General features: G+C 37.6%; 1 protein-coding gene across 1 annotated transcript in view; it reads right to left on the bottom strand.

Moving 5' to 3' along the window:
- The window catches only part of DCP2 (decapping mRNA 2), a 41,340-nt gene that overhangs the window by 18,271 nt on the left and 7,119 nt on the right, over nucleotides 1-15,950 (bottom strand). The window contains exons 2-4 of the mRNA XM_090276587.1: nucleotides 10,666-10,817; nucleotides 4,170-4,297; nucleotides 3,669-3,767 (exon numbers count right to left, since the gene is read on the bottom strand). Of these exons, the coding sequence (XP_090132713.1) occupies nucleotides 3,669-3,767; nucleotides 4,170-4,297; nucleotides 10,666-10,817 (379 nt within the window). The remainder of the gene's footprint in view (nucleotides 1-3,668; nucleotides 3,768-4,169; nucleotides 4,298-10,665; nucleotides 10,818-15,950) is intronic.

The following is a 15,950-nucleotide window of genomic DNA, read 5'->3' as shown; positions in this document are numbered from 1 at the left end:
TGGGGATCATTTGGAGGGTTATCAGCTGGGAAGGAGGAGGGGGAGAAATGGGAATATGGTGCAGGGATTAAGAAGCATAATCGATTGGTACAAAATAGACAGGGGAAGCTAAGAATAATAGAGTAAAGGGTGAAGCCAAAGAACTTCTATGCACAACCCATGGACATGAACTAAGGGCGGTGGGATTGCTGGAGGGAAGGGGGGTACTGGGCGGAGGGGAGCAAGGGGGAAAACAATGGGACTACTATAACAACATAATCAATAAAATATACTTTTTTAAAAAAAGAATGAAATAGCAATCTAGTTTTCAACTAAGACTTTTTATTTTATTTTATTCTTGTTCAATTACAGTTGTCACAATTTTTCCCTGGTTGCTCTCCCCTGGCCCGCCTACCCACCCCTAATCTCCAGATTCCACAGTCAATCTCCGCCCATGGGTCCTTTATACTTGTTCCTTGTCAACTAAGACGTAACAATGGTGATTCCTCCTCTCAAACAGGGCTGCTTCTATCATACTGCAGCACCACCAAAATGACATACTGCAACTCTAGAACTAGCTGAATACTTTCATCACATAAAAATGGTAGCTGCTATGGATTGAACTGCGTCCCTACAAAATTTCTATGTTGAAGTCCTAACTCCCAATGTGACTGTATTTGGAGATACGGCCTGTGAGGAGGGGATAAAGGTTAAAAGAGGTCATAGGGTGGGATTAATAAGGCTAATGCTGTTATAAGAAAAGGAAGAGACACTAGAGCGCTCGCTCTCTGCACTCACACAGGCAGCCAGGAGAGGCCACGTGAGCACACAGTGAGAAGGCTGCCACCTGCAAGCCAGAATCAAAGCTCTGACCAGGAATTGATTCAGCAAGCACCTTCATCTTGGACTTCCCAGCCTCCAGAATGTGAGAAATAAATTTCTGTTCTTTAAGTCACCCAGTCAGAGGTATTTTTGTTATGGCAACCTGAGTAGACTAATATAGCAATACTCTACCTTGATACCAAAACTTTTCTCTCTTTGTGACAAAGGTAGTCATTTAAATATCAGGAATAAAAGTCAAAAGATTTACCTTTAAAAATTCTAATCCAAAATGTATATAAATTAAAGCCAAGCCTTTTCTGATAGGGTCTTTTATGGTTATTTATAGTCATTACTGAAATTAGCACCACATGAACAGGCCAACCTTTTATGTTAATAACCCAGAGCAGAGAACAAATAAGGTAAACAAAGTTAAAAGTGGGTGCCTCAGTTCACAGGTTAACTGCCCCTCTCTCTTACCCCAAATACCCTATTTCTGCATCACCTTGACACAGAGGGAGGGTGCTAGGGGTAGATGTAAACAGACACCTCAGTCTGGGGTACTTCAGTTCTGAAAGTATAGGTAAGGTATCTGGTTTCCTTCAAGTTCCCCCAAGAAGATCCAACTACAGAGACAACCTATCTCACTCCATTTAGCCTAAATGTGTTATTCCAGTTAATGCAGTGTCTTTCCTGAACCTGGACAACCATCTCTGCCATAGGACAAGTCTAACTCTGTGCACAGGACTATAGATCAGTTCCTCTAAGTAGGATGCTATCAATGGTTCCTATTTTGTCCTTCTTTAGTAAGGTGACTACAAAGTTTGAGGACATCAAAGGGAAGACTTTAGAACTGCTCCATTTCATCTCCTGCCAACATGGGAAGGCAGGGTTCTTGGGAACCAAGCCAATATGGCAGCAGGAAAAGAGGAAGACCAAACATGAGATGGACTGACTCCATAAAAGGAGCCATAGGTATTGAGTCTACAGGAGCTGAGCAAGGCTGTTGAGGATAGGACCTGGTGGAACTTATTATAGGGTCACCAGGAGTCAGAGCCAACTCAACGAGCACATGACGCACACACACTCACCTACAGAAAGGAAAGGGAAAGCTCTTAAAGAATGTGTGCTCCCTTAACAGCTTTCAATTTTAAGGAGTGTGCCTAAACCTTCACTTATTTGTATATTATGGCTTTGTCTACAAGCTGTTGAAAATATTTGCTTAAATAAGCTGTTTCATACTGATTTTAAAATGCAGCATTTTTAATTGCCACATCCTACTCAAAAGTAAATACAGTATTCCCTCACTTATCATGGGTATTACGTTCTAGACGCGCCCGTGATAGGTGAAAACCCACGAAGTAGGAACGTTACATTTATTTTAGTATTTATATATATTTTAAGGTTTTATAAACCCTTCCCACACACTTATAAACCGTTACCAGTCCCTTATTAACCTTTCCCACTCCCTTATTAACCTTTTCCACACTTTTATAAATACTACTTATGTTCTTAAACATATTCTACACACTTAAACCTATGTAACTTTTAACTACATACGTATACAGTACTGCAAAATCCTGCGAATAAGTGAAAAATCTGCGATAATTAAATATAATATTTTTTTAAATCCTGTGATACAGTGAGGCCGCGATAAGTGAACCGCAATATAGAGGGACTACTGTAACCACTAACAATTTTTATATGATAAATAACCACTAGTGGTTTATAAAAATTTTAATTCTTATCCTTTACTAATAATTACACCCACACTTAAACCAGGACGTGAACACTGCTGTAGGAAAATATTGAGTCAAAAAGAATAATAATGATAAATGATAAGGAATTGGTAAATAAGAACACAGTATACAATCACAAAGTACTATATAATTAATGCCAAACAAATGATAAAGACAACAATTGCTATTGCAGTTCAGAGATTACTGTGGGATACAGCTGACTGGTTAGATTTAAAAATAGAATTTTAAGTAGAAATAAACTTTAAAAATTATCCTCTAAACCTCACCCTATAAATAAGGAACTCAGGTTCTGTGTACAGAGCTAGTTGGCGACAGTCCTTCAGAAAAAAAGGATAAATTGAGTTTGGTCTAGAAAGGTACCTCGATAGGATCTGAAAAGTCAGGAAGAGAGAACTTTCCAGGTAGGGAAATAATATGAGCAAAAGTTTAAAGGCTAAGACAAACCAGTCAAATTCAAGACACAAACAATAAATCCTTTTGACTGCAAATAAAGAGAAATATAGGAAGGCTAAGTTTTGTGTTGAGGCAACTGAGGGGGTTTCAATACTTAAAAAATTAAGCTTCATCCTATTGGAAGTGGGTTTTAAGCAACAAATGTCAATTTCTTCGAAAAGCTCAAATCGTGTCCTGTCAGGAAGCCAAGACTATAAACATAAATAAAATAAAGGTTATAAAAGCCAAAATGTTTTACCAATTGCAGATGTAATTCTAAAAGGAAAGGTGGAGAAGATATCTTTTCCCCATTTCCCAGACAAAAGAGTTAAAGAGATAATATAATAAAAAACAGACAATGAAAGAAAATAAAAATAAGGGAAAAATAAATGATAAAGAGATGTGAACAAAAGAAGTAACAGTTATGCCCTTGCCAGTGTGGCTCAGTTGGTTAGAGCGTCATCCAGAAAATGGAAAGGTTGCAGGTTTGAGTCCCAGTAAGAGCACAGGCCTAGGTTACAGGTTCAGTCCCTAGTCGTGGCACATTTGAGAGGCAACAGATCAATGTTTCAATGGATATTTATCACCCTCCCTTCCCTTCTCTCTAAATTCAATAAGCATGAGTTCAGGTGAGGATAAAAAAAAAAAACAGCAGCAGCAGCAAGAGTTGCAACTCACCTCTCTAGCAGCACAATCATGAGGAGCTTCTTCTTTATTTACTTTTCCTTTTGGAAATCCCCAGCCTGATTTTGCTAGGTACCCCTGAACCAGTAGTACCTACACAACAAGCAGAGATAAAAATAAAACTTGTCTTGCTTTCCTGCTGCTTTCTAAAAGTCAAAGGTGTTTTTCTCCTTATTTCAGGTAACTGTTATCACCAGTAATTTGATACAGTACTTGGTTTAATTATCTTCCATGAGTCTGAATATACTACTAGTGTGAAGAAAAGCACTCTGCCCATTTTAAAGTATTTCTTCAGCAATGAAGGGGCACTTCTTTGCAATAAGCCATACTGTAACAAGTATAAAATATTAAGACACAGAATGCAGACAAAATTTGCAAAATCTGGCCTTCAGCACTAAAAATCCAGTATAGTTTAAAACATCATTTTAGAACATTTATAGAAATAACATATTTGGTCAGCACTTCACTAAGAATGGTTAATTTTATTACACTCACATTTTCAAGTGTCTCATCAAGAATAATTGCACCATATGTTGGTACTCCCATTTTATACTCCTTCCATTCATCCAAAACTTTCTCCACATCTTCACCTTGAGGCAGCAAAAATGGACAATGACTGAAGAGTATACATAGTGTTAAGGAAGTTACTTTCTCCCTTAATACAGCTTGAGAGCGCTTTATCTACACAAAGAGAACTGTTTAAATCAACTGTGTATTTCCTATGAAATTACTCAAATTTTCACCTCACTTTAATGCCCTTGCTTTTGTTTTTTCACATTTGTTTTCTCTTGAACACATCATTGCTAACTCCTGTATTTAGCTTAGACACTAATTAAGAAAGCTATGGACACTCCTAGTCCTGGATCCGGGAGTTAACACAAACAAATACATGTACATATACTGCAATATATGTACATATATTGCTTTTACAATTAAAAACACTTTTAAGATAATTTACTAAGAATTATAGAGAAAAATTAATCAGGATACTAAGGAAAATATAGCCTGTTTCAAAAAAAACTGGGCAGAGTAAAATTATTAAAAACAAAAACAAAGAACCTAAATAAAACCTAAACCTATAAAGTACAAGGTGTGGCAAGAGTAGGTTTACAGTTTGAGTATGCAAAACACAAAGTTTATTTTTGTATTATTTATTAATTATTGTATTATTTTCCATATCAACAATTGTAAACCCACTTCTGCCCCACCCTGTATATGCTCAGACTGCCAATACTCCATGCAGTCAAATGTCTCATCACTGTAACAGTGCTCTTATGAAAACTGAGGGGGAAATTATTGGGTTGGCCAAAAGTTCATTTGGATTTTCTCTATAAAATGGCTCTGGTACCACTTACCTGTCTTTAACTTCATTTTAAACAATTTTGTTAGACTGTATTGTGACAGCTGTCATATCAGCATGCATTTTTTTAAAAAATTATCAAAATTGGTGAATTTTTGTGTAGCCATTTTAATACTGAAGACAGAAGAAAATATGCAACATGTTCAGCATATTATGTTTTATTATTTCAAAAAAGGTAAAAATGCAACTGAAACGCAAATAAGATTTGTGTCATGTATGGAGAAAGTTCTGCGACTGACCAAATGTGTCAAAAGTAGTTTGCAAAGTTTCATGCTGGAGATTTATTGCTGGACCATGCTCTATGGTTGGGTAGACCAGCAGAAGCTGGTAGCAAACAAATTGAGACACTGAGAACAATCAATGTTATACACCATGTGGGAGACAGATGACATACTCAAAATATCTAAATCAATAGTTATTGGTGAAAATGAAAAATGTGTCTTTTATTTTACAGAAAAAAACTAAACAGACTTTTTGGCCAATCCAATATAATTTATAATATTGTTTCTCAAGCCAAGGACATATGCATATTCTTAGGGTCCTCAAGTCCTCTATAAATATTTCTATGTTCTCTGCTTTCATTTTAATATTAATCTGAAAACATGAATATTTTCCATCATTTTGGATGATCACATATAGCAAGCACTATCACTTGATTTCAGAGATCATATCAGTACTAATATTACTTTTAACTAAAAACAGAAGAAATCTAATATGCAAATGATACATAAGGGTCAAATGATAACCCAACATAATGTAGAAAAGTTTCATAACAAACAAAAGAAAGAAAAGTGGTGGAAAAATTAACACTTACTGACATGTCAAAATACCCTCAAAGAAGCCAGCATTATATTCATATTGTGACTGGTTGCTTGGTTTAAACAAAAGCATCACAATAAATTCACTTTATAAAAATAAATTTTATGTGTTCTACAGTTTTGTATTTAAAAATCTGTTTTGGTTTTACTGTTGTAGTAACAACTGAAGAGGCCCTGGAAGAGCCCAAAAGAGTCAATCATCTATGACAGCCTTGTAATTAAAAGACAGGTAGTAAGTGAACCTCAATGTAATTATTCCATGCCTTCATTGGGGGAGGGGAAAAAGGATCAAGTTTGGACACATTAACCATTTCATGAAGCCATATAGTTCTACATGGGCTTGCTAAGACTCTGAAAGTCATTTTTCCAATAAAAATCTGGTTCTATAATGTTTTTAAAAAATCCCTTATTTTTTAAAGTCATCACAGATAGCATACATGGATATTTAAATAAATGGATATTTTTTCCATTAAAAATTTAACCATAGAGAAAAACACAGAAAAATACCCCAGAAATGGAGATAATATCCATTAGTTCAGAGACTAGGCACTTATCTAGTTTTTTTCCTTTCTCTTCCTTCTCCCTACAACATTCCTAATAATTTCAAGGTCCATCACTGTCTCCACAAAGCAGTATTATCTTATTTTTCTATGCATTAAACAACTTCTTTAAAAAGAATAACAAAAAAGAAAGGTTTAGCAGAGAAAGTACATTAACTAACTTAACTTTGGAAACTACACTTCATCTACCCATTTTTTTTCCTACCCCGGAACCACACAAAATAAGTGAGTTGACTGAACCAACCAACTATAGTTCACAATTCCCTTGAAATTAACGTTGAAAAGAACCTGTTACGTACTTGGCTCAAGTCCACACAATCAGCAAGTAACAGAACCCAATCCAAAATGGCATCAATTTCCCCACTGACAACTCTTCCAACCCTCCTTCATACTTAACAGTAAATAAAAGCAATTAACTTCAAACATGGGAGTGGAAATTTTTTTAATTCCATTTTTATTTAATGAGATAATGTATTTAATTTGAAAACCCCATAACACACACTGAATAATTGTTAATTATCATTTCTAATTTTTAATGGAATTCTTATTTGACTACCGTCTGATTTTCCTAACCCCCAAACCAAATTATTTTGAGTCTTAAACCTGGAGTACTGGGCCTTACACAGTAATTCTACAGAAAGGTTACATGTATTAGAAATAGAATATAAGAATCTGAAGCACATCCACCTGTATTATATACATTTTTCTCTCTCTTTTTAACAATTTAGTGATTTTCTTATATTCCTTTTCTTTATTCTTTTCTTTCTTTTTTTTTGGCAAAAACCTGAGAAGTCTGCTTTAGGTATAAGCAGTCATTTTAACATTCTCTTAGGTGAATTTCCCAATGGAAAACTTATCTCAGTTTCTTATATTCCTTGTCCTTCACATCCATTTCATTTTCAGAACCAATTCCCACAGCAACATTCTGGACCTTGCCATCACGAGAACTAGTCTGGCAGTTTGATTAAAATAAAACATCCTGACCATAACTTTTTACAGCATTCTTTTAATTACACTATACGCTTATTCTGCATCAACCTTTGACTATTTTCCTTTCTCTGTATTAATACCCTCCAACTTTTATTTTTCTTCCCCAAACAACATGGTCCCTCACTGATCCATCACTTTAATCAATCACTTAGCAATATACAAAATTCTTTTGCCTCATTGTTCTCTGGATATAGCTCCCTGGGAAAAACAACCCTGGAACAAATCCAGGATACCTAATCTATACCCACATTGCTCAGTGCTTACTGAAGAAAAATCTTAAAACCATATACAAATTACATAAGAAAAAAAGAGGGATAGGAAAGCACCCCAATTTGCCCAAGGCTGCATGGCTAGTAATGCTAACCCAAGGAATATGGCTCCAGAATTCATGCTAATCATTTTTATTTTATGCAGTCTACTTCAATATCCCATAGGTACCACAAACCAACTTGTCCATAACTGAGCCCATCATTCCCCCCCAAAAAATTTCCCCTCCTTTATTTTTCCACAACAGCACACCCATCCACTCAAGTGCTCAAACTAGAAACCTGAGTACCGTCCTTGATTTTTTCTTCTACCTCTCCACAGATATCCAAGTTAACACTAATTTTACCTCCTAAATATCATTCAAATTTAACTGCTATTCCGCTTCTAAATTCTAAAGTAGTGAAACAGTATCTGGCCTTCCTCCAATTCATTCTCACTATTTCAGAGTTGTTTTTCAAAATGCCCATAGAAAAGGGAACAGAAGGCAAATGTGGCAAAATGTTAACAAAGGGGGAAGATATAAGGCAGGTTATGGCCCTGACAAGTGTGGCTCAGTTGGTTGGGCATGGTCCCACAAAGCAAAGGTTGCTGGTCCCATTCCGGGTCAGGGAACATGCCTGGGTTGCAAGTTAGGTCCCAGTGGGAGTGTGTTCAAGGCAACAGATCAATGTTTCTCTCTTACATCCATGTTTCTTTCTCACATCGATGTTTCTCTCCCCCTCTCCTTCCTTTTCCCTCTCTCTAAAAAATAAAATCTTTTTTAAAAAAGGAGTATGACAGTAGTGCACTGTAATGTTCTTCTAACTTCTCTATAAGTTGGTTTCTTCCAAAAATAAAAAGTAAAATTTGGGAGTGGGGAAAGAAGGGGAAGGGTCTAGTCAAAGAACATGTATAAATGACCCATGGACATGAACAACAGGGTGGGGATTGACTGTGGGAGAGAGGGGAGGTGGGCAGGGCGGGGGAGAACTATGGGGGGGAAATGGGACAACTGTAATAAATTTTTTTAAAGTAAAATTTAACTTTACAAAAACCTCCTATATTCTATTACTCTTATAAATAAAGACCCTTACATGCTTTGCTTTAGCCCTAACTTACTCTCCAGCATCATCTTTTGTCCCACATCATTTATTCTAAAACCCAATGACATTAATTTTTTTCACCTTTTCCCATGATGTTTCTCTAACAAACCACTTTTTTAGCTAGTTCCAATCTGGGTTGAGTAGTATTCCTCACCTCTGTTCCTACTGAGCCCTTCACTACTCTATCATAACTTACCATACTAAATCGTAATCATTTCCTTTCCTGTCTCCCTTTTATCTTCTTGAAGACAGGTACTGAATCTACCTTGTTCACTGCATAATACCTCACAGGGTAAGCACTATTATTTAATAGTCTACCGTATTAGCAATAAAGGTTTTTTTCTCCATATAACTGAATTTAAAGAAACATAACTAAAACAGAGGTTTTTGAATTTTTAAACAGCAAGGAAAGTTTTAAACTCACATGCATAACCACACAAAGTCTTATCCAAAATCCCAAAGTATATAAAGTTACTTTGGTAGAACCCTGAGTCTATATGCAAAGTAGACCAAAACCACAGAAGAGACTTTGCCTGTTTGGGTGTTTCTATAACTTCTTAAAAGCAAAGTTTTCTACAATTTCTCCAGAGAACCTATCACCAAGACCTTAAAGGCAGAGCTTAACAGTACGTACTTCTATTTCACTTTGATTCCTCATTTACTTCTGCAATCTTAATCAGTAAAATAGTTTAATCATCTCTTCCATTGAAATGTCTCCTCAGTCTTTTCCTTGTAGTCCCTCTACTATGGTTCAGGACCTTATTGCTCCACAGCTCAAGTAATGTTAACAGTCTACCCTACAGTTCAACCTATCCTGCCAAGTTAAGTCTTCCTGAATACCATTTTCAAATGATCTAAGTAATATTGTTTAGCTCTGCTCAAAAGCTTTCTACAGTTAACAGTTACCTATAACAAAGTGTTCATCCATTTTCTGCAGAACCCTATAGGGTTCCTTATTTCATGGGGCTTATTCTAGGTCACTTGTGCTTACTCCAACTCTAGTGTGGGTACAGTGAACTCGTGGGGTACAATTCCATTTGCACACATGATTTATGGTTAAAAACAATGACCTACAGAATTAAAATATCAAACCACTTTGACTCAAGATTTAAGAACCCATATATCTCCCTATAAACTTTCCATTCATATTTCCTATTATATCCCCATAAGAACCTTCTGCTCAATACAAATTAATTCACTTTTAAGATATCCCTTATTTCATTCCAACTCTCCGATTTTGTTCAATCCATTTTCGTTACCTGAAACATATTCTCCATTCCTATTTTAAAAATCCGAAGTTCCCCAGAAGTATAAATTTGTCTAAAATCTTTCCACCTCTTTTCAAAATTCTAAAAACATTTAGCATCAGAATCATTAGCAATTCACCAAATTTTTGCCTTGTGGCATGCTTCTTTTATAATCTTAAATATTCATGTGATGTTTGATAAGTAATAAATTATGATAACATCTATCTTATCTATAATAAATAGGGAAAAAAAAAACCTTCTTCAAAGGCAAGGACTTTTCTGTTATTTGCCACAGAACCAAAACCACTGCTTTGAACACAGTAAATATTCAATAATTATTTAAGAATTTCTATCCCATAAAGGCAGTAATCTGATCAAAGATCATCTGGTTAAATGAAACAGCAAGAAGAAAATTTGAATTATTTCTAGAAATAGGTTAGCTATTTCTGGGGGAAAAAAAGAAAACAGAATTTAATATTAATCATTAGTGTACATTTCAAGAGGTCCTAAAACAAGAATACTATTGAATTGCATCAACTATTTATATTTGACAATTTTTAGAAATCAAGTATGTTTTATCAAACAGATAATAAATCTCAAAAACAAAAGAAAATTTGTGCTAAAATATTTTACTAACAAGAATGAAAGACAGTAATAAAAAGGATATCAGCTTTAGCAAAATCTCTTATCCCACACTGAGGTAATCCTGGTGTGTTCTGCATGTAGAAATCCAAGTAAAACCAATGGGCAAGTTCAATCTGAAAACACACTCGGATAGCATTGTCTCTTTCCTCGCTGGGAATATGCAAAATAAATCGGCTGTCCAAAACAAAAACAAATACATATTATTTACAAACCATAACAATATATTTTTACCTATTTAATTGCTTCATCCCTGACCCACCACCAGAGAAAAGGGACCAAGAGCACAGTGCTGATCAATAAAGCAAAATTAAAATTTGGGAAAATTATTATAGAGAAGATGAGTCTGGGGAAAAAAAGATATCTCAGAATTTTTAAGAGGCCATTTACCCTCTGTTCACAAATACAAAGATAAACTTAAGAGCTCACTAACAATACTAACGGTGAGCAAGAAAACTTTCATCAGGATTTCTTCCCATGTCTGGTAATCTATTCTAAAACTATATGCAAATATATTCATACAATTAAAGAGGAAATACTTTAGACAAACCTTCACATTTAAAGTATTAAAGAAATATTAAACAAATCAATACTGTTTCTCACTAATAGACTACAAACTTCCCAAAGAGCCTTATGTGCAGAACCTGAGTTCAAACTAACTTTCATATATACTCACTTTCAAAATTCCTAAGGGGAAAGGGACATATTTATTTTAATAGTATATTACATGTATATATGTGATTAAGATAATGAACTGTGGCCCTGACTGGTGTGGCTCAGCTGGTTGAGCACCATCCTGCAAAGCAAAAGGTTGCTGGTTCAATTCCCAGTCAGGGACATGCCTGGGTTGCAGGCCAGTCCCAAGCGTGTGAGATCACTGTTTGTCTCACACACTGATGTTTCCCTTCCTCTCTTTCTCCCTCCCTACCCTTACCTCTAAAGATAAATAAATTTTTTTTTTAAAAAGATAATGAACCTCTTTTTGTGTGCACCAAACAAGTCAGAATTTATACATCTAAGTGAATGTAGTTTACAGCAGCCATTAAACAAGCATAAATTGTTCTTCCACCGCACAGTATTTTTTTTTTTTTAGAGAGGGGAAGGGAGGGAGAGAAACCTCAACATGAGAGAGAAACATCAACTGGTTGCCTTCCATATACTGGGGACCAAACACACAACCAAGGCACGTGCCCTGAACAGGAATCACACCAGTGACCTTTTTGTTTGCGGGACAATACCCAACCAATTCAGCCATACCAGCCAGGGCCCACTGCATAGTATTTTTGTAATTCCTTTTTTCTATGACCTTAGAAAACAGATTGAACTACATAAAAGAAATCTGTTGGGCCCCGGCTGGGGTGGCTCAGTGGATTGAGCGCTGGCCTGTGAACCGAAAGGTCACGGGTTTGGTTCCCAGTCAGGGCACATGCCTGGGTTGTGGGCCAAGTTCCCAGCTGGGGGCATGCGAGAGGCAGCCGATCTATGTATTTCTCATGCATCAATGTTTCTCTCCCACTTTCTCCTTCCCTTCCCCTCTCTCTAAAAATAAATAAAATCTTAAAAACAAACAAACAAAAAAAAAATAACTGTTGATATTTTAGTCATTTTTAAAATTAAAAACAGTAGCATCACATCTCCCAGGCTGATCACTTACACTATTCACTGATCATGGTGCTTAAATGTTCTTGGTTATTTCCAATTTTCAAATCAAATTTCAAAAAAGTACTTTTAAATTATAAAAATAATGTAACATTCTGATAGGGGAAGTAATAAGTAGATGGTAGGACAAATGTATGTACAATAATCTACATTTCAATATAAAAAAACTATGTGGAAATAGTTCTTAAACTGCATATATACACTAAGAAAAAATGTATAATATACAACCCTGACAGAATTATCTAAGATATAAAATCTGAACTCTTCTATATGGCATTTGAGATCTGGTCAGTGGTCTCCTGCGCAACCTCTTATATCACTCTCTCACACTCCTACTCCATTAAAGCAATTATCTGATTTTTACTCGTCGGCGGCGGCGGCGGCGGCGGCGGCAGCCGTCCGTCTCAAGAGACGATGGCGTAGCTTCCTGAGAGTCTATCTGCACCGCCGAGAATGGCTGTGCAGTCCGATTCGGGAGTGACAATCCCTGCCGCACTTGGTACAGGTGAAGGCAGATGGCCGTTGTTGCTGCTGTTGACGCTGCTTCCGCCTCGATCTTTTCTGGACTGCCTCCTCATTGCGCGCAGTCTCTGCGCGTGACGTACCTTGCCTGACCGCGAGCCTCCAGGCTAGGCGGTCGTCTGCTTGAACTTCCCATGTGTTGAGATTGATGGAGCATTGTGTCATGTCCTTTTTGCAGATGTCTTTGAACCGCAGTTTTGGGCGCCCTGTCATCCTCTTGCCTTCTGCTAGCTCGCCGTAGAGGAGGTCTTTGGGGATACGGCCTGCATCCATTCTTTTGACATGGCCGAGCCACCTGAGGCGTCTCTCGCTAAGAACTGCATGCAAACTGCTCATATTGGCTCGCTTCAGCACCTCGGTGTTGGGGACCTTATCCTGCCAGGCGACATGCAGGACGCGTTGCAGGCACCTCATGTGGAAGCTGTTGAGTTTCCTTTCGTGCCTTGCGTAGGTGGTCCACGTCTCGCTGCCATAGAGGAGAGTGCTGAGTACGCAGGCTTGGTAGATGCGCAGTCTGGTTTTCTCAGTGAGGCTGGAATTGTTCCACGCTCGCCGGTTCAGTCTGGCCATAACTGTGGCTGCCCTGGCGATTCTCCGGTTGACCTCCAAGTCGACTGACAGAGAGCTCGAGATGGTGGACCCGAGGTAAGTGAAGTCGTTGACAACCTCCAGGGTGTACCCGTCGATGGTGATGCATGGGGGAGTCCCCGTGCCTTGAGCCATAACATTCGTCTTCGTCAGGCTGATGGCTAGTCCGAACTCCTTGCATGCGTGGGAAAGGCAAGTGACTAGCTGCTGGAGTCCCTCTTCGGAGTGTGATGTCAAAGCTGCGTCGTCAGCGAAGAGCATCTCACGGATGAGCACCTCTTTGACTTTGGTCTTGGCTCGTAGACGGGCCAGGTTGTAGAGCTTGCCATCGGATCTGGTGTGAATGAAGATTTTTACTACTGTCCATAAATCCCTTCAAATTAGTACACTAGGATAATGTACAACACCCTTGCATATTTGTTCCCATAATCTAGCAAACTGTCTGACATCTATTGATGGTGACATACCAATAGTTATAATTCATCTTTTAAATGTTTGCAGAGGTTCCTATTCCTGATAATCCGGAGCAAGCACACTCCATTTTGTCCCTAAATGCAGGTATAAAATCTGGACAAAATGCATGGAGCAGCTATTTGAGACCTGTGAAAAGTAAGTATTAACAGGAATATTGGAGAAAAATGCCAATATTCAAAGTGAACTTACCATTTTCCACCCTGACTGGACTGGGGCTGGGAGGGCACCAGCAGGAACAGAAAACTCCACAAGCCCTCCAGTTCTGCCTCAAAGATCAAGAAAGGAGTCTAAAAGGGTCTCCCCACACTTGAGAGACAGTGGGGGACATTCTCTCATGCTCCAGCCCCCAAAGCAATGTAATCATGGTTACAAAGGTGACAGCAATAGGAGCTGTAACAGGGACACACAGAGTCTAAAACTGAGGGACAGGAACCTTTATCTCAGATAACAAGAGCTGCGTGGTCTTAAGAGGGCAGGGCCAACCTCCACTGCTTTTTTTCTTTTATCCTCCAGCTACTTAGTCAGACATGGGGAGAGTCATATCAAGTTTGTGGCAGAATGTCTTTTCGGCCATAGGACTAAAAAGGGGAGATCCAAGGAATTGGTAAGCACCAGGTAGATAGAGGAGAAAGAATTCAAGAAAATGGCCCCACGAAATTGTTTATGAACTTGGGTTTAACCCCAAACTGCATAAGACAAGAGAGACCATTGCCCAAGTCTCAGACTGGCTAGTATGTGGTACATATGCGCACTGGAAAAACAGCACTGCAAAACCCAGCCTTGTTTTATCTAATTTTATTTAAATTACTTACCTCCATGTTAAAAGAAAAAAAAAACAGAAACAAAGCCTGTGTGCTATTTCTTACTTTCTCAGTTTGATGCATTTTCTATTTCCATAATAGAATATGAGGAATTAACTATTTCTACTACATTCTACCTACTCTTTTCATCTCTCCATCATCCCAATAAAATTATATGATAGTTTTGGTTAGTTTGTCAACTTCAGCGCAATTAACATTTTGGAGCAGTTAATTTTATGTTGAAAGGAGCTGTCCTGCACTATAGGATGTTCAGCAGCATCCCTAGCCTCTGCCTATTAGCTATCAATAGCACTCCCCCCTCAAGTTGTGACAAACAAAAAGATCTCCAGGTATTAAGGAAAGCAAAATCACTTCCAGTTGATAACCACACCATTAGATGAGCATTCAGTCTTTGCATTACTATCACTGTAAATGCAATTTACAACTAAGCCATGTGGTACACTATGACTACTTTTCCTTTCCTGCACAATCCTTTGTTCTCCCCACAATTAATAAAGGTCTTGTGATAGTCTTTGCAAGATGTTAATTCAGATGCATTCATTTTGAAGACTATCCTTGTGCCTTCTGATGTGTACCAATCTCAACTGGTTGTCATCTACACCTGATAAACATTTGTTATCTTATGCTGTCCTTTCACCAGCATCCTGTGTTTCCCTATGCCTCTATCTTATATTAAATTTCATGTTTCTTGTAGCCTATTGAGATATCGTACATCTGAAACCATCTCTACTTTATGCTCACACTTGATAATTTGGTTGGGTAAAGAATTCTAGGTTGAAAATCACTTTCCTTCAGAATTCTGAGCAGTGCTCCCTCCTGCTAGCCTCTCCTGATGTTAAAAAGACTGAAGCCATTCTAATTTTTAATCCTTTGTGTGACCTGATTTTTCAGTCTAGAGCTCTAGGTTCTTCCTTCTGTCCCCAGTGTTCTGAAATTTCTCAGTATCTATTTTTACCTACTGTGCCAGCCAGTCAATGGACCTTACCTATTTGGAAACTCTTTCAGTGCTGAAGGACTCATGGACTGACCCTCTTAGGAGTCTTTTTCTGATTTCACAACCCCCACCACCCCTACTTTCTGGGAAATGCTCTTATCTTACAAGCCATTTATTATGATTTGTGTTCCTGCTTCTCATATAATCTCATATTTTAAATTTCCAAATGCTTTTTGATTGTTTAAATTATGCTTTTATAGATTATTCTGTTATTCCATGGTTGTAAAAATCTGAGATAAATGTAGTTATGTT

This window comes from Furipterus horrens, unplaced genomic scaffold (assembly GCF_987537825.1).
Source record: "Furipterus horrens unplaced genomic scaffold, mFurHor1.1.pri manual_scaffold_5, whole genome shotgun sequence".
NCBI lineage: Eukaryota > Metazoa > Chordata > Mammalia > Chiroptera > Furipteridae > Furipterus > Furipterus horrens.
This window is presented reverse-complemented; position numbering and strand designations above follow the sequence as displayed.